An 18,742-nucleotide genomic window follows, 5' to 3' on the forward strand; every position below is an offset into this window, starting at 1 on the left:
ATATTTTTTTCAGCAAGCTTCTATATTTTACCTAGTCACCCAAGCAGGAAACACAGCTGGTTGTTTGACAGTATATGACACAGTAAGGAAAATACCAAGGTAGCCATGCCTACATCCTGTTGCAATGAATTTTTAGCAAGCTTGCTATGGTTTCCATCTCACCCTTTCCCACACGTGTCCTTTATTTCAGTGCAAACACCTTAAGTAGAAACTGGAGAAGGATTTTTTTTCTGCCTCCTATCTGAAGATGGTGCTCAATCAGGCAACACCTGTGCGTAGAAAGCGGATAATACCTGTGGTTGAGCTTAAAGGGGTTAAAACCATCGAGGACTGGGTTGCTAGAAAGGTTGGAAAGCGATGGGAAGCGGAGAAGAAAGAAAGTCCAGTTGCCTTTTGAAAAAAAAAATCTTTGAACTTCCTCTTCCGGATCATTCATGGGAGGAGAGTGGTGTGAAGAGCGGTTTTTTTGCTCTTCTCATGATCGAAGCAGCAGCTGGAAGGTGAGTCCGGGAGTAAGTCGGGCTGTTTGGTTTCCTCCACGGCCTGGAAGCAAAGAAGCAACTGGGCTGAAGCATCTCAGCAGCTGCTGCAGGTTCCTTCCCTCCCCAAATTTAAGTCCACTGGTGCTGCACGCTGTGAAACTGGTGGCTGCAATTTTCCTTCTGATGGGAAGATTGAAAAAGTCTCCTTCCAGTGAAGGTTGATTCTTCGGGAATGGCTTCCCCCCAGAGGTTGTGGGTGCTCCCATCACTGGAGGGTTTGTGACAGAGCTGGGAGGGACCTTGCGGGTCTTCTATTCCGACGCCCTGATCAAGCAGGAGGCCCAATATCATTTCAGACAAACGTCTCTGTTTAAAAGCCACCAGTGATAGAGCATCCACAACTTCTGAAGTGTCAGGAAATTTCTCCTTAGTTCTAGGCTGCTTCTCTCCTTGATGAGTGTCCCTGCAGTTCCTTGTCCTGCCTCCAGGGGCTTTGGAGAATAGGGTGACACCCCTCCCTCTTTTGTGGCAACTCCTCAAGTATTGGAAGATGGCTATCATGTCACCCCTAGTTTCCCACACTCCCTGCATTGTTTTCTCTTTTTTATCCATGAAATTTTGCTTAGGCTCTGAATTTGTTAAAATCAGCTCTTCTAAAGTTTAAGACACTTGTTGGGTTATATTCTATTGCTTGTGTTTGCATTATATTGAATTCCAGTAAGACGTGGTCACTCGCCCAAGATTCCGACAACTTCAACTCCTTCTATCGCTTCCCTATTAGTAAGAATTAGGTCGAGTATAGTTTTTCCAGTAGTTCACTCCTCTATCTTTGGGATGACAAAGTTGTCAGCTAAGTTGGTTACGATCTATTCAATCTTCTGCTTGCTGTACACTTTGCCTCCCAGTTGATATCAGGGTAGCTAAAGTCTTCCATTATATCTTTTTTTTTTCAGAAAAAGAGTTTTATTTCTTTTAAAAAACACAAATATTTCATCATTCGTCAATCATTAAAACATTGAAGTACATTTTTTTTGTATGCCCCTCCCTCCCTCCACCCCCCAGCCGCCCTCCTCCTCCCCCCCCCAACTTCCCAGAACCCGTACACGGTATGGATTTTTAACTAATACAGTCTAAAATCTATTGAGAAAAAAGAAATAAAGAAATTAATGACATTCTACATTGACCTTAGCTTCTTCTTACTGAAGTAACTTTAAACAGTTTAAATCATTTCTGATCTTAAGTATAGGCTAACTGGAATTTCTTGGTCCCGTATTTATTTTGTATATAGTCAATCCATTTTTTCCAGACTCGTTTATATCTCTCATTTGAGTGATCTTTAAGATATGCCGATATTTTAGCCATCTCGGCTAAGTTTGTGACTTTCAATGTCCATTCTTGGAATGTAGGCAAGTCTTCCTTCTTCCAGTATTGCGCCACCAACAGTCTTGCTGCCGTTATTAGGTGCAGAATCAAGTTAGTCTCTACCACTGTAAAGTCAGTACATATACCTAGTAAAAATAACTGAGGAGTAAATTTTATCCTTCTTTTAAAAATATTTTGCATAACCCACCATATTTTTATCCAGAATGCCTTAACCTTTTGGCAGGTCCACCATATATGATAATATGTAGCATCGAGAGAACCACACCTCCAACATTTAGGCTGTACATTCGGATACATAGAAGCCAACTTTTTAGGATCTAAATGCCATCTATAGAACATCTTGTAAAAATTTTCTCTCAGATTTTGAGCTTGTGTAAATTTCACATTTCTTACCCAGATTCTTTCCCATGTATCCAACATTATTGGTTCTTCAATATTTTGAGCCCATTTTATCATACAATCTTTAACTAATTCTGTTTCCGAATCCATCTTTATTAATACATCATATATCTTCTTTATACGCATTAAGCTTTGATCTCTTATTTGTTTAAACAAGTTTGTATTTGTATTTGTATTTGAGTTTATTTATATGCCGCCCTTTTCCCTGGGGGGACTCAGGGCGGCTTACAACTCGAAAGGGGGGGAAAACAAACATTTAACACATAGGACAGTACATCATTAAAAGCACAACATTCATACTATTCGGGTGGGTTACAGTCTTTAACCCCAGGCCTGATGGGATAGCCAGATTTTAAGGGCTGTGCGGAAGGTCTGGAGGGTGGTGAGGGTACGAATCTCCACGGGGAGATCATTCCATAGGGTCGGAGATGCCACCGAGAAGGCTCTCCTCCGCGTGGTTGCCAGTCGACATTGACCAGCAGATGGGACTCGGAGGAGGCCTAATCTATGGGATCTAATTGGTCGAGTGGAGGTGATTGGCAGTAGGCGGTCTCTCAAGTACCCAGATCCACTACCATGAAGGGCTTTGTGAGTGATAAGTAGCACCTTGAAGCGTACCCGGAGATCGACAGGTAGCCAGTGCAGCTCGCAGAGGATAGGTGTTATGTGGGTGAAGCGAGGTGCACCCACAATCGCTCGGGCGGCCGCATTCTGGACTAGCTGAAGTCGCCGAATACTCTTCAAGGGCAGCCCCATGTAGAGCACATTGCAGTACTCCAGCCTAGAGGTCACAAGGGCACGAGTGACTGTTGTGAGAGCCTCCCGGTTCAGGTAGGGGCGCAACTGGTGCACCAGGCGAACCTGGGCAAATGCCCCCCTGGTCACAGCTGACAAATGGTGTTCAAAAGTCAGCTGTGGGTCCAGGAGGACTCCCAAGTTGCGGACCCTGTCTGACGGGCGTAATGTTTGACCCCCCCAGCCTGAGAGATGGGATACTTGCCGAATTAGTGGGAGGGAAACACAACAGCCCCTCGGTCTTGTCTGGGTTGAGCACAAGCTTGTTAGCCCTCATCCAGTCCCTAACAGCTTCAAGGCCCTGGTTCATCACGTCCACCGCTTCATTGAGTTGGCATGGGGCGGACAGATACAACTGAGTATCGTCCGCATACTGGTGGTATTTTATCCTGTGCCGCTGAATGATCTCGCCCAGCGGTTTCATGTAGATGTTAAAAAGTAGGGGGGACAAGACCGAACCCTGCGGCACCCCATATGTTAGGGGCCTAGGGGTAGATCTCTGCCCTCCGACTAACACCGACTGCGACCTGTCCGAGAGGTAAGAGGAGAACCACCGCAAAACGGTGCCTCCCACCCCCACCTCCCGCAGTCGTCGCAGAAGGATACCATGGTCGATGGTATCGAAAGCCGCTGAGAGGTCAAGGAGAACCAGGATGGAGGCGTGGCCTCCGTCCCTGGCTCTCCAGATTTCATCGGTCAATGCGACCAAAGCGGTTTCTGTGCTGTAGCCAGGCCTGAAGCCAGACTGAAATGGGTCAAGATAACTAGCTTCCTCCAAGGACCGCTGGAGCTGAAAGGCCACCACCTTCTCAACAACCTTCCCCATAAAGGGGAGGTTGGAGACTGGACGATAGTTGTTAAGAACGGCTGGATCCAAAGATGGTTTCTTCAGGAGGGGTCTCACCACTGCCGTTGGTGGTGAGACCCCTCCTGGTCTCACCACCAAGTTATCCTCAACTTGGATAAAACCAATTTTTTGATCTATTTTCCACCTAGCCTGTAATTGCCCATACTGGAACCATGTTTGAACTACCTTCTCCTCTTTTAATACGTCTAAAGATTTTAATTGTAATACCCCCCTTTCCGAGGTAAGAAGCTGTCTGTAAGTAATTCTGTCCTGTTTTTGTGCTATATTCATATTTTCAATTGTGTGTCTAGGAACTGCCCACATGGGTATCTTGTCATTTAATTTATATTGGTATTTTTTCCAAACCCGCAGTAAAGCATTTCTTAAAATATGACTTTTAAAATTCTTATCCAATTTTTTGTTGAATAACAGGTAAGCATGCCAGCCAAATACCAGATCGTGTCCCTCAATATTCAATATTCTATCATTGGTTAAATGAATCCAATCACTAATTACAGATAATGCCACTGCTTCATAATATAGTTTTAAATTAGGTAGTTTCAATCCTCCTCTCTCACGTACATCTTGCATTATTTTCATCTTTACCCTCGGCTTCTTTCCTGCCCATACAAATTTGTTGATACCCTTCTGCCATTCTAAAAGGTTCGCATCTTTTTTCAGTATAGGTAACATTTGGAAAAGAAATAAAAATTTTGGTAAAATATTCATTTTCACTGCCGCTATCCTACCCAGCAAAGATAAGTGCAATTTCTCCCATTTTTTCATCTCTGTCTGTATACTATGCCAAAGTGGTTCATAATTATGCTTATATAATTTCCCATTTGAAGTTAAAATGTTAACTCCAAGATATTTGACTTTTTTAACTACCTCACATCCTAGCATCACTCCTAATTCTTCCTTTTGTTTAATATTCATATTAATATTTATTAATTAATACATGTTAATTAATATGTTATTTATTTATTAACATGTTATTTATTAATACATGTTTAATATTTTGGTTTTTCCTAAATTTATTTTAAAGCCAGACACTTGACCATATTGATTAATCGTATTCATTAGAACCATACTGGATTCCTGCGGTTGTTCCAATATTATAACCAAATCATCCGCAAAAGCGCGGACTCTATATTCTTGCTGCCTAATCTTGATCCCTTTTAAACCATCCAAGCCCCGTATTTTATTCAACAATACTTCCAAAGTTATAATAAACAATAATGGGGACAAAGGACAGCCCTGTCTTGTACCTTTTCCAATTTGAAAAGAGTCTGTTAAACTTCCATTGACTATGATTTGTGCTGTTTGCTGTTGGTATATTGCTTTAATTGACTGTAAAAAATTATCTCCTATCTGCATTTTTTGCAATATCTTCAGCAGAAATTGCCAGTTAACTCGATCAAAGGCCTTCTCAGCATCCAAAAATATAAACGCAGCAGGGATCTGGTTGTTCTTTCCCAAATATTCTAATGCATTAATAATTAATCTGACATTACTTTTCATCTATCTCCCCTGTATAAAACCTGTTTGGTCCGTGTGTATCAATTGTTGAATAACCAACATTAACCTATTTGCTAATATTTTAGTAAAATTTTTATAATCTACATTCAGTAATGAAATAGGTCTATAATTTTTGGGTTGAGTAGTATCTTGATCTTCTTTGGGTATCAAAGATATAAACGCTGTCTTCCAAGATGGAGGCACTTTACCTTCCATTTGAATCATATTAAATAATTCTCTAAAAGGTTCTACCATTTCTAACTGTAAGTTTTTATAGTAAACCGCTGTCAAGCCATCTGTACCTGGTGCTTTCCCTGACTTTAATTGCTTAATTACCTGCAAGATTTCCCCAGAGGTTATTGGTTGATTCAATTTTTGCCTGTGCTCTTCTCTAACTGAAGGTATTTTCTCTTTGTCTAAATATTTGTCTATGTCTAAACCATTAATTTTATCCCCTTTATACAGTTCTGTAAAAAATTCCCGAAAAGCCTACTGAATCTCTTCCTGTTGAAACACCTCCTTCCCTCTGTAAATCAGTTTAGATATATTTCGAGTTTTCCTTTTTTTCCTAATCTGATAAGCTAACCATCTGCCAGGTTTGTTTGCGTTACAAAAAGTATTGTGTTTTGCATATAATAAATTAGTGGCTACCTGGTCAGAGATCAACATGTCAAATTGAGATTTTAATATATTAATAGCTTCCTTAACCTTTGTATCGTCTGGGTTCATTGTTAACTCCAGCTCTTTTCTCTTAATTTCCTCTTCCAGTTCTCTTTGTTTTAACCCTTGTTTATTTCTATGTGTTTTATTTATATTCATCAGCACTCCTCTCATATACGCTTTGCTTGCATCCCATACAAATTCCATAGATGTACCCTTATTCATATTCAAAACAAAATATTCAGATAGTAATTTTTTACAATCATTAATATACTTTTCATATCTAAATAAGTTTTCATTCAATCTCCAAGACCTTCTTGCCTGCACTACCCTTCCCAACTCCATCCAAACTGGGTTATGGTCCGAAAGGACCCTAGCCGCAATCTTTGTCTTCTTGACCCTAGAAAGCAAATCATTAGTGGTTAGAATAAAATCAATCCTTGAAAGGGATTGATGCCTGTCCGAGAAGAAAGTGAAGTCATATTCCTCTGCATTTCTTTCTTGCCAAATATCTCTCAATTCAAAGTCATCCATAATGTCAAAGAAAGGTTTTGGTAACTTTGCTCGCATCTTAGTATTTAGGCGGGAAATCTTCTTATCTCTCTTAGTGTCTATCACTCCATTCCAGTCACCCAATAGTATACAGGAGCTATAGTCCCACTGTACTAATTTAGCATGAAGATTTCTATAGAATCTGTCTTGCTGTTGATTGGGAGCATAAATTCCCAAAAGTAATGTCTTTTTCCCTTCTAGGATTAAGTCTAAAGCAATATATCTTCTGAAGGGATCTGCTTCTATTAATTCAGCTTTCATGTCTTTTCTTAAGTATACAACTATACCATTCTTCTTTTCCATAGCGGAAGCTGCAAAATGTTGACCAAGTTTTGAGTTGATCAAATATTTTTGATCAGTTGACTTGATATGAGTTTCTTGCAAACAAATTACATCATTCTTAAACTGTTTGAGATAATGAAATATTTTCTTCCTCTTCTGTGGAGAATTCAGTCCGTTGACATTCCATTTTAAAATCTTAGTTGTCATCTTTGGTTGGCTGAAGCATTTTTAGAGCTTCCTGCATGGCCTGTTTAACCTTAGGTCTAGCTCCTCCCACTGCTTCCAGGCTTGTTATTGTAGTTCCTTGATCGATGGCCGGTGATTGTTGATGCTGTTGCTTTTTAGCTTGTTTCTCCATTCGTCTAGTAGTCATGCGGCTAGATCTTTGTTCCATAACACCTTGCACTTCTAGAAAAGAGAGATGCTCCATCTTGTCTGGTGGTTGTGTAGTTTGCTGTCTATCCTGTCCTTCTTGTGGTCTTTCTCTAGGTCCAGATGGTGCAGGGTATCCAGCCTTCAATATATTATAATAAAAATCTCGGGCTTTCCATACAGAGTTGAGGCGATACCTTTGCTTATCAAATGTAAATATAATGCCAAATGGTGCATCCCATCTATACTGTATCTGACGGTTTCTGAGTTCTTCGACCAAAAAAGCGTAGTCTCTCCTGGCTCTTAACATTTGAGGTGGTATCTCTTTCAAAACAGTCAGGTCTTGACCGCCAATTTGAAGCTTAGTGTTATAAGACGCTTGCAGTACCATATTTCTAAGCTCTCTTGTAGTAAAATATATAACGATGTCTCGAGGAAGCTGCTTCTGCTTTGCCAGCCAGGAGTTAACACGGTAAGCTTTGTTAATTTGCCAATCAAGATTGGTCCCTGGTCTTCCCATCAGGCGGTTAAAGGCTTCCGATAGGATCTGTTTCAAGTTCTCCTGTTTCTCCTCACGCAGCCCCCTTACTCTTAATGCAAACTCCATTTGTCGGTACTGTATCATAATAATTTCTTTTTCAGCATTTTCCACTTTTTGTTCCACCACCTCTGTTTTCAATGTCAAGTTAGTATTGGCATCATTAAGAACCTCTAGAGTATCTTCCATTCCAGAAGTATGTTCTGTTAATACAGTTACAACCCACAGTAATTAGCTTAGCAACTACAGAGGAGCAGATATAAGTTGGCACTGTCATGTGACAAGATGCTTAATGATTGAGCTGCTTAGTGACGCAAATATCAGTTCCAATTGCGGGAGGTTAAGTGAGGACTACTTGAACAAGGATGTCACCAGAGGGGTTGTAGACAGTATTTTCTGCCCTTATTTGCAGCTGAGGACTTCCATGAACAAAAGTGGTGTATACTTCTTCTTTTTTCACCTCATCTCTAACCATTTTATAAACAATTAAAGTTACATTTTTCTTTGCATCTTACAGATGACCAGGATGGCAATAAGAGCACTCTGGACAACTGTAAATAACAATCAGTGGTGAAAAGGGAAGAAAATCAAGCCAGAAATCAAAATATTTTCCATTTCCTGCAGAAAACCATACAAATCTGCTCTTCCTCCAGCAGCTGACAAAAGAGAGAAAATTGAGAAAGAATAAGCAGATTATGCAGAATTCAAGGATAAATTGAATGAGAGGTGAACGGAGATTTTACATCATTCAGCAAAAGAGGGATATATGTGGAAGTCCGTGGGGAGGAAGACAGACAGTAATGCAGGCCTCTCTCTGAGGAAGAAGACGACTTAAATGAAAGCACCACTAAACAAGACATTGTCCATAATTTTGACCTCCCCAAGTATATCAGCTGTGAAAAAGCTCCATAGATTTGCCTATTGTGGGAAAAGCACAGATTGCAAATCACAACTGATTATGTACTAGAGGGGGCAGAAAGGAGAAAATCCATACAAATTACCTGAATGTGGCAAAAACTATGGTCACAACAGCTCCCTTGTGGTTCATGGAAGTATCACCACACAAGGGGGAAGTGCTCCCAATGTAAATGTTTTAGTGAGCATGTCAACATGGTGCTACATCAGATAACTCACAGGAGGGAGAAAACGTATGACTGCAGATTGTGAGAAAGTTACATTAGAAATTCTCAGGTCTTGAGACACTAAAGGATACACACACAGGAATAAAACCATTTGGACATCCTTTCTGTGGGAAAAGTTTCAGTGAGAATTCCACCCTAGTGAAGCACCCAAGGACTCCCACAAAAGTGAAACCATTTGAATGTCATGATTGTGGGGAAAAATTTTAGTCACAATTTTAGTCTGGTGACACATCAGTAGATTGACTCCAGGGAGAAACTGTATGAGTATCCAGATTATGGGAAAAACAACATTAGAAATTTCCATCTGAAGAGACACCAGACAACTCTCACAGAAGAAAAACCCTTTGAATGTCCTGATTATGGGGAAGTCACAATTCCAGCCTGGTGATACATCAGAAGACTCACATAGGAGATAAATGCTTTGAATGTCCTGATTGTTGGAAAACTTTCAGTTATGATTCCAATTTGTGAAATACTAGAGGAACCATAAAGGAGAAAAACCCATTCAATGTCCTGACTCTGGGAGAAATTTCAATCATACTTGAAAATACATCAGAGGATTCACTCCATGGAGAAACCTTATAAGTGTGGAGATTGTGGGAAAAGTTTCATTAGAAATTCCCACCTCCTGAGACACATGACCACACACACAGAAGAGAAACTCTTTGAATGTCCGGACTGTGGGAAAAGCTTTAGTGAGAGTTTCAGCCTACGGAAACACCAGATGACTCACACAGGAGAGAAACCCTTTGAATGTCCTATCTGTGGGAAAACCTTTAATCAGAATTCCAATCTGGTGACACACCAGAGTACACACACAGGAGAGAAACCTTTTGAATGTTCTATCTGTGGGAAAAGCTTTAATCAAAATTCCAATCTGGTGACACATCAGAGGACTCACACAGGAGAGAAACCCTTTGAATGTCATATCTGTGGGAAAAGCTTTAATCAGAATGTCAATCTGGTGAGACACCAGAGCACTCACACAGGAGAGAAACCCTTTGAATGTCCTATTTGTGGGAAAGGTTTTACTTTTAATTACAGCCTGGTGACACACCAGAGGACTCACACAGGAGAGAAACCCATTGAATGTCCTATCTGTGGGAAAAGCTTTAGTGATAATTCCAGTCTTGTGACACACCAGAGGATTCACACCAGAGAGAAACCCTTCAAATGTCCTGATTGTGGAAAAGGTTTTAATCTGAGTTCCAGCCTACGAACACACCAGAGGACTCACACAGGAGAGAAACCCTTTGAATGTCCTATCTGTGGGAAAAGCTTTAGTCAGAATTCCAATCTGGTGACACATCAGAGGACTCACACAGGAGAGAAGCCCTTTGAATGTCCTATCTGTGGGAAAAGCTTTAATCGGAATTCCCATCTGGTGATACACCAGAGGACTCACACCGGAGAGAAACCCTTTGAATGTCCTATCTGTGGGAAAAGCTTTATTAAAAATTTGGATCTGGTGAGACACCAGAGGACTCACACAGGAGAGAAACCCTTCAAATGTCCTGATTGTGGAAAAGGTTTTAGTGAGAGTTTCAGCCTACGGAAACACCAGAGGACGCACACAGGAGAGAAGCCCTTTGAATGTCCTATCTGTGGGAAAACCTTTAATCAGAATTCCAATCTGGTGACACATCAGAGGACTCACACAGGAGAGAAACCCTTTGAATGTCATATCTGTGGGAAAAGCTTTAATCAGAATGTCAATCTGGTGAGACACCAGAGGACTCACACAGGAGAGAAACCCTTTGAATGTCCTATTTGTGGGAAAGGTTTTAGTTTTAATTGCGACCTGGTGACACACCAGAGGACTCACACAGGAGAGAAACCCATTGAATGTCTTATCTGTGGGAAAGGCTTTAGTCAGAATTCCAATCTGGTGACACACCAGAGGACTCACACAGGAGAGAAACCCTTTGAATGTCATATCTGTGGGAAAAGCTTTAATCAGAATGTCAATCTGGTGAGACACCAGAGGACTCACACAGGTGAGAAACCATTTTAATGTCATATCTGTGGGAAAAACTTTAGTGATCATTGTAACCTGGTGACACACCAGAGGACTCATACAGGAGAGAAACCCTTTGAATGTCCTATTTGTGGGAAAACCTTTAATCAGAATTCCATTCTGGTGAGACACCAGAGGACTCACACAGGAGAGAAACCCTTTGAATGTCTTTCCTGTAGGAAAGGTTTCTGTGATCATTCCAACCTGGTGAGACACCAGAGGACTCACACAGGAGAGAAACCCATTGAATGTCCTATCTGTGGGAAAAGCTTTAGTGATAATTCCAGTCTTGTAAAACACCAGAGGACTCACACCGGAGAGAAACCCTTCAAATGTCCTGATTGTGGAAAAGGTTTTAGTCAGAGTTCCAGCCTACGGACACACCCGAGGACTCACACAGGAGAGAAACCCATTAAATGTCCTATCTGTGGGAAAGGCTTTAGTCAGAATTCCAATCTGGTGACACACACAGGAGAGAAACCCTTTGAATGTCCTATTTGTGGGAAAACCTTTAGTCAGAATTTCAATCTGGTGACACACGAGAGGACTCACACCGGAGAGAAACCCTTCAAATGTCCTGATTGTGGAAAAGGTTTTAGTCACAGTTCCAGTGTATGGACACACCAGAGGACTCACACAGGAGAGAAACCCTTTGAATGTCCTATCTGTGGGAAAAGCTTTATTACAAATTCCGATCTGGTGAGACACCAGAGGACTCACACAGGAGAGAAACCCTTTGAATGTCTTTCCTGTAGGAAAGGTTTCTGTGATCATTCCAGCCTGGTGAAACACCAGAGGACTCACACAGGTGAGAAACCATTTGAATGTCATATCTGTGGGAAAAGCTTTAGTGATAATTCTAATCTAGTGAGACACCAGGACTCACACAGGAGAGAAACCCTTCAAATGTCCTTATTGTGGGAAAGGTTTTAGTCTGAGTTTCAGCCTGTGGGCACACCAGAGGACTCACACAGGAGAGAAACCCTTTGAATGTCCTTTTTGTGGAAAAAGCTTTAATCAGAATTGCAATCTGGCGAGACACCAGAGGACTCACACAGGAGAGAACCCTTTTAATGTCTTTCCTGTAGGAAAGGTTTCTGTGATCATTCCAGCCTGGTGAAACACCAGAGGACTCACACAGGTTAGAAACTATTTGAATGTCCTAATTGTGGGGGAGGTTTCAGTCAGAATTTCAACCTGGTGGCACACCAGAGGACTCACACCGTGTAGAAATCTTTGAATTGTCGAGTCTGCGATCATTACTTCAAGCATAAATCATCCCTTATTGCACACAAGGTAATTCATATGAGGAAAGATAGATGAGTTTAGAGAATACTTGAATTTCATTTTTGATCTCCCAGTATACATGAGAAATTGATTGTTTGAATTTTGGCCTGATTAATTTTGCTCAAACATTTCTCATGATTAAATTTGTAAGTGGAGTTAAAAGGAAAAGGAAAAATGGCTAACTATTAGTTTCTGGTTATCAGCAAAACTTTTGGATATTTCCTTTTCTAAAAGTAGAGGAATTCCTCAAAATGGAATTGTGGGTGGAGCTTTTGTCTGCTGATTATGGAATTTCCACATGTGGAGTTTCAGTCTTCTACCTTGATTTCACCCAATTTTCAGCCCCAGAATTCCACAGCCCGCATAAAAGTAGTTCTCGAGATATAACTCTTATGTGCCTTGAATTAAGGTTGCAGGTTGCAATGGCTCTTAAGTGAAATTGCTTTCCTTAACTACCCGAATCCTCCTGCTCTCCCTGATGCAGCCATTAATCAAATGTTTGAGTCACTAAGCAGAACACTGTCTATTCAGAGCTGGGAAAAACTGCCTGCCGTAGGAATCTCTAGCCCCCCCCCCCCCCCCCGCCACCCTCCAAGACATTCTTTTGCTTTGTTTCCTAACCCTTGAGTCTCCTTGGCCCTTCACTCTCTCCCCCAGAGTCCCACCCCACCCGACCTCACACCCTCCTCCTTCTTACCTTCTGAAGATCTCTGAACCTCATATTGGGGAGGGAGGGAAGGACATATATCAATGATGGCTAACGTATTTTGGATTGTGTATCAAATGTGCATGGGCACGGCCACACCCATAATGCTATGCATGTGACCCCAGCACGCATGTGTGTGCGACTAGTGCTCCCCCCCCCATTAACCATACCACTTTGAAGCAGAAGAAAACTTCTGAACTAGGAAATATTTAATATCACCTCTTGTGACCTTCTGACAAGTAACGTCAACGGGAAAAACTAGATTCACCCATGTTGCTAATTTAACAATTGTGGTTATTCACTTAACTGTGGCAAGGTCACAAAAATGGAGCAAATTGCCCTAAATGTGATTGACTTAACAAAATTTTTGGCCTCAATTGTTGTAAGTTGAGGACTACCTGTACAAACTATTTCTCCTATAGTAAAACAGTTCCAAGCCTAACAGAGCATGCTTGAAGTCTGCAGAAAGAAGGTTCCAGGCGTATTCCCCATTTCCTCCTCAAGAATTTTTCTTGCCTTCCTGTTGAAAGAAGGAAGGAGATCCTTCTGGACTCAAAGGCACTTTTGGTTTTTCCTTACCTTTCCGGCTGCAGCCGCCTTATCAGGCGTGCCCACGCCTCACACATTGGGATTATAAGCAACAACTTTATTGTGTAGAAAAAGTAACACAAGGAAATCTCTCTGAAAGTCTTTGTACTCCACCAACGTCCACTGGGGGTTTTACACAGCATTTGCCACACAGTTTACAAGTCAGAGTCAGAAAGAATTTTCTCATCTCCCTTTAGAGCAGTGGTTCCCAAAGGGGGTGGTACCGCCCCCTGAGGGACGGTGGGATGACTTAGGGGGGCTCTAAGAGGCAAGGAGGCAGCAGGGGGGGCACTAAGATGCAAGGGGGGCGCTAAGAGGCAAAGGAGGTGGCAGCGGGGTGCTGGAAATGGCCCCGTTGCAGGGCGCAATTCTGCCTGGGGCTCTGTTGGCCGCCAGTCATCTGGGCACTTCCAGGAGGGGTGAAATTCAGTCTAACGTCCCAAAGACTGGAAGGATTATTCGCTCGCTCAGGAGGCATACGAGCATGTCAGGCTGGGGGGGGGCAAAGGGGGGCCTGCATTTCTCCTCTGATACGACTCTGCGTGTGCTGTGCATGGAGAAGAGATGCGTGACTGAACGGGGCTGTGCTTGGGCCTCAATTGTTCAGGGATTGGGAATTGGTGTTGCATTACGCAGCAGAGTCCGATGTCACTGCGCAAGAGCGCTCGCCTGCCTCTCTCACGCTTTTATAAATGGCTTTACTTCTGACTCCCCTTCCGGGACTGTGTTGTGAGCCGCCTCCGCGATGATTGCATGTGCAACGGAGCCAACCGCTCCCCCAATCCCTCTTGCACTCGCTCCACACGGATGCACCACTCTCGCCTGCCTCTACCCCTCCCACCTTAGAAATGCAATAAAGGTAAACATGCGGTGGGGGGGAGAGAGGCTAGCCCCCCTCTGCCTCCTTGCTCCATTCGTAGAGGTGGCCTTAAAAAGCGAGGAGCGGGAGGAAGGGTACTTGGGATGGTTTCTCAAACTTTCAGTTGCAAAGTAATCTAATTGAACGCTGAAATATAGGGGAGATTGTGGAAGAGGAATAAGCATTTCCAACATATACAGTTTTTAAAAAAGTAAATAAAAAAGTGGTCTAAAGTTGGTTATTGTCACATACAGGAAAAAACAAAGCAAAACAAAATTATGATAGAACAACGTCCCATATTAGAAGAAAATGCTGTCCAAATGTTCCAGTATTCCAAACAAGATGTTTTATAACCAAATGGAGTCAAAACGCTGCAGGTTTTTTTTTTTAATAAAGTGCCCTTCCTATCTTGACATTTATGCACAGTGAGACCTTTGTCACAGATAAACCTGGATAATGGCATCACTCTTATGTTGTGTAAGTATACATGAGCTGCAAGACTTGTATTTTGCCATAGTATCATCTACAGCTCCATAAGTACTACTAGGATTTTGACCAGCTGCTGGGCACCAATATATTGAGGAATACGGAAAGACTGATCACGTGGGGCAGTCTAATGAGCATTTCTGAAATGGCAGATACCACAGAACAAAGTCTTCTTCCTTCTCTACCCCCACCCCACCCTGTTATTTTGGGGGGAAAAAAGGCAGCAGTGTGTGTGTGAATGATCAGGCATGCACTGTATTACACAGAATTTACTGAACAGTGAAGTAGTTACTAAATTTTACTGAGTTTACTACGTTACTAAGGTTCTTGAAAAATGACTATCAGACTTTGAGAACCTGGTATCACTGGATCATGTTCAACAATTGTGTTGAATTAACATTAACTAAAAAGGTTTTTAAATTGGATTTTGAATAAATGTGCAATTGTTTGTTACAGTTTTCAATTTTACTGTTACTATCTTCCTTCCGTCGTACAAACCGCCCGGTCACATGATCCTCAGCCATGCCCACCAAGCCACGCCCACAGAACCGGTAGTAAAAATATTGAATTCCACCACTGGGTGGGAAGCACTGAGGATCAGTTTGTAGCACCAGGGGGCGGTGGACTGAAAAAGTTTGGGAACCACTGCTTAAAGTAATTCCTGCCTGTTTTACATCTTAGCCTTCCTGCATACCAGTATGTGTAATACAGAGCTCAGCCAAGCTATTTATCCTAACGTGTACACAGAGAAACCTCATCAGTTTTCTAAATTTTTTTAAATGTAACTTCAGCAGTAATATAGCATAGCTTTCAATATACTTCCTATTTCCAGCATACTACTTCTTTTTTGAGGTCTTCAAAACTCTCCTATTCGTGCCTTTTGCCTTCTCCCATAGTACATTTTGAGTTTTTAACTTTTTATTTAGAAGATTCAGGGGTCTCCTAACGCTTATAATCCTTTTCTTGAAGACCAAGGAAATATTGACCATAATTCTTTCTCCCTTTTCAGTTTATTGGACACCTAAAGACTTTGCAGCAGGAAGGCACTATAAATAACAACAGACCATAATTCCATAAATCTAGGCCAAGGACAACTTTGGCAACTTTAAGACATGTGGACTTCAACTCCAAGAATTCTCCAGCAAGTAAAGGAACCTGGTTTTTAAGCATGGCGAGCTAAGGAATTCTGGGGGTTGAAGTGCACAAGTCAAAAAAGGACCAAGATTCACGGCTCCTGTTTAGACTCTGGCCTTCCAATTGTCAAAGATCTATTGTGCATCTGGCCTTTTCCAAGGAATCTTAGGCCTCTTCGCCAATTTAGGATTTAGGATTTAGGATTTATTATAATTTATAGGCCGCCCTTTTCCCTGAGGGGACTCAGGGCGGCTTACAAAAACACGGGAAAGGGGGTACAAAGACAAAAAGCATAAGACAATACATAATATTAAAAAATAGAGCACAACATTCATTCATCATTCGGGAGGGGACGAACTAAGATTTTTATCCCCAGGCCTGACGGGATAGCCAGATCTTAAGGGCCGTGTGGAAGGCCTGGGCGGTGGTGAGGGTGCGGATCTCCACGGGGAGATTGTTCCATAGCGTCGGAGCTGAAACTGAGAAGGCTCTCCTCCGCGTAGTCGCCAGTCGGCACTGACTGGCGGATGGAATTCGGAGGAGGCCTACCCTGTGCGATCTGATGGGACGCAGGGAGGTAACTTCCCCCTTTTGAGATTTTAAAGCAAGGAACTATTCACCATAAGTCTTTCTCCATTTCCAGGGTGTTGAACATCAAAAGACTTTACAGTAGGAAAGCACTAGAAACAACTACAAACTATAATTCCACACATCTAAGCCAGGACTCTCCAAACTTGGCAACTTTAAGACTTGTAGACTTCAACTCCCAGAATCCCCTAGCCAGAATGGTAAGAGGAATTCTGGGAATTGAAGTCCAGAAGTTACCAGGTTTGGAGACCCATAAACTAGGCCCCGACCGATTTTTTTTTAATTATTTTATTTGTTACATAAACAACACATACCCTCAATAGTGGGGGGGAAAGCAAAGCAAGAAAGAACAAGAAACAAAACAGAAGAAGAAAAAACATCACATATAGCATGTCATTTGGTTACAGGTATTTTAACATTTATCATTCTTATACATTTATTATTTCATTTAATAGGTAATATACGGTTTGGGTTGCTTTGTTTACCATCCCTTTATGTTGAGATGGTACTTCCGCCAACCCAGATATAATTTAGTATCATTTCTTATTCCCTTACCTTTACTAGTTTATCCTAACTATATTTCCCCCCACAGACACACTTTGTATATACACAACAATTAAAAAAAAACCACAAGTATATGTTATAAAAAAGTATATCAGCTGGTTACAACAAGTTTTTGTGCATCTCTTCCATTAATTCATATTAATTCAAATATCTTAACTCAAATGTTTACTATATTAACATCATCATACCTCCACTTTTAATTGACTACAGTTATTTAAACATCCTTCATCCTTAACTATACCAAAGATTTAATCCATAACCACATGCTGGCATTTCATTTACTTATTTATAAAATCCTCCATTAACATCAAATCCTCATATCCTGTTTTAGCTAAACATCCATAATATTTAATACCAAAAATTTCATCCTCCATATATATAATTTATTATCATTCTCCTTTCTTTCTTTAGTTATATCCTATATCCTATATCAGTCCTATATCAGCATTTTCCCCCTATTAGTTAAAATTTAACTGTATATAAGAGCCAAGGTGGCTCAGTGGTTAAATGCAGCACTGCAGGCTACTGCTAGATCAGCAGTTCAGCGGTTCAAATCTCAACGGCTCAGGGTTGACTCAGCCTTCCATCCTTCCGAGGTGGGTAAAATGAGGACCCAGATTGTTGGGGGCAATATGCTGACTCTCTGTAAACCGCTTAGAGAGGGCTGAAAGCCCTATGAAGCGGTATATAAGTCTACTGCTATTGCTATTTTTTATAATATTTATTATTGTGATTAATAACCTTTATATATAGTCCAAATATATTTCTAACCTTCCCTTCTCATATCCAATTATTATTTATCATAGCAACTCAACATTATATACATTACTATCATTATCAGTTATTATTCAACTATACCTATTACAAATGAATTTAACTAGGTTTAACTAATTTTAAATTATACTCTTCCATCTATCAGCCTGTGTCTCTCTAGTAACAGAACAGCCTTAAATCTGTTGCCATTCGTGGGTCCAGTTCTCCAAACATCTTTATGAGCAAGTCGATACGAAGAAATCTTTGCACCTTTTTACTTATGGTGCCTCTCATATAATGCTGTCGCCCTCTTTTTATTTCCTTTATCAGCTTGTCTTTAATTCTCAGTGGTGGTATCAAATGTTTTGCAGATGGTATTTCAGAAAGTATGAATTCTTTAATGCTTCTCACTCCTCCTGCGCCCTGTCTTTTGAAGGAAATCTTCTGTGTGGCTGCTTCCCCTTCAGACATTCCATCTTTTTCTCCCTCAGAAGTAAACCAGTTACCCCGAATATCAGCAAATTGAGAATCTTTATCTCTGACATCCTTAGTTTGTATTTGAAAAACATTCTCTGTTTTTTCCTCGTATTTTGTTGCTAAAAACACCAAATAATCCAATTTTCTCTCAATTCTATCTTGTGTGGCAGATAATTTCTGTAACGCTGAAAAAATTATTTGAATAGACACTTGAATAGACGCCATGTTTGTACGCAGTTAGTATTTTTTCTTGAGAGCTCTGAGGTATTTGCAAATAAACGCAGCTGGGAGCTGTGCAATCTATGCAACCTTA

General features: G+C 41.2%; 1 protein-coding gene across 1 annotated transcript; it reads left to right on the forward strand.

Annotated features, from left to right (window-relative positions):
* Positions 1-411: 411 nt before the first annotated feature.
* LOC148047131 (uncharacterized) lies at positions 412-11,925 on the forward strand. Its single transcript, XM_087708312.1, is given in 2 exon segments — positions 412-500; positions 8,346-11,925. A coding segment is annotated over 1 exon segment (2,382 nt). The 5' UTR covers positions 412-500; positions 8,346-9,538; the 3' UTR covers positions 11,921-11,925.
* Positions 11,926-18,742: the final 6,817 nt, after the last annotated feature.

Source organism: Thamnophis sirtalis, unplaced genomic scaffold (assembly GCF_051295495.1).
Source record: "Thamnophis sirtalis isolate CommonGarterSnake01/CBP01778 unplaced genomic scaffold, rThaSir2_p1.2 scaffold_3, whole genome shotgun sequence".
In the NCBI taxonomy this organism is placed as follows: domain Eukaryota; kingdom Metazoa; phylum Chordata; class Lepidosauria; order Squamata; family Natricidae; genus Thamnophis; species Thamnophis sirtalis.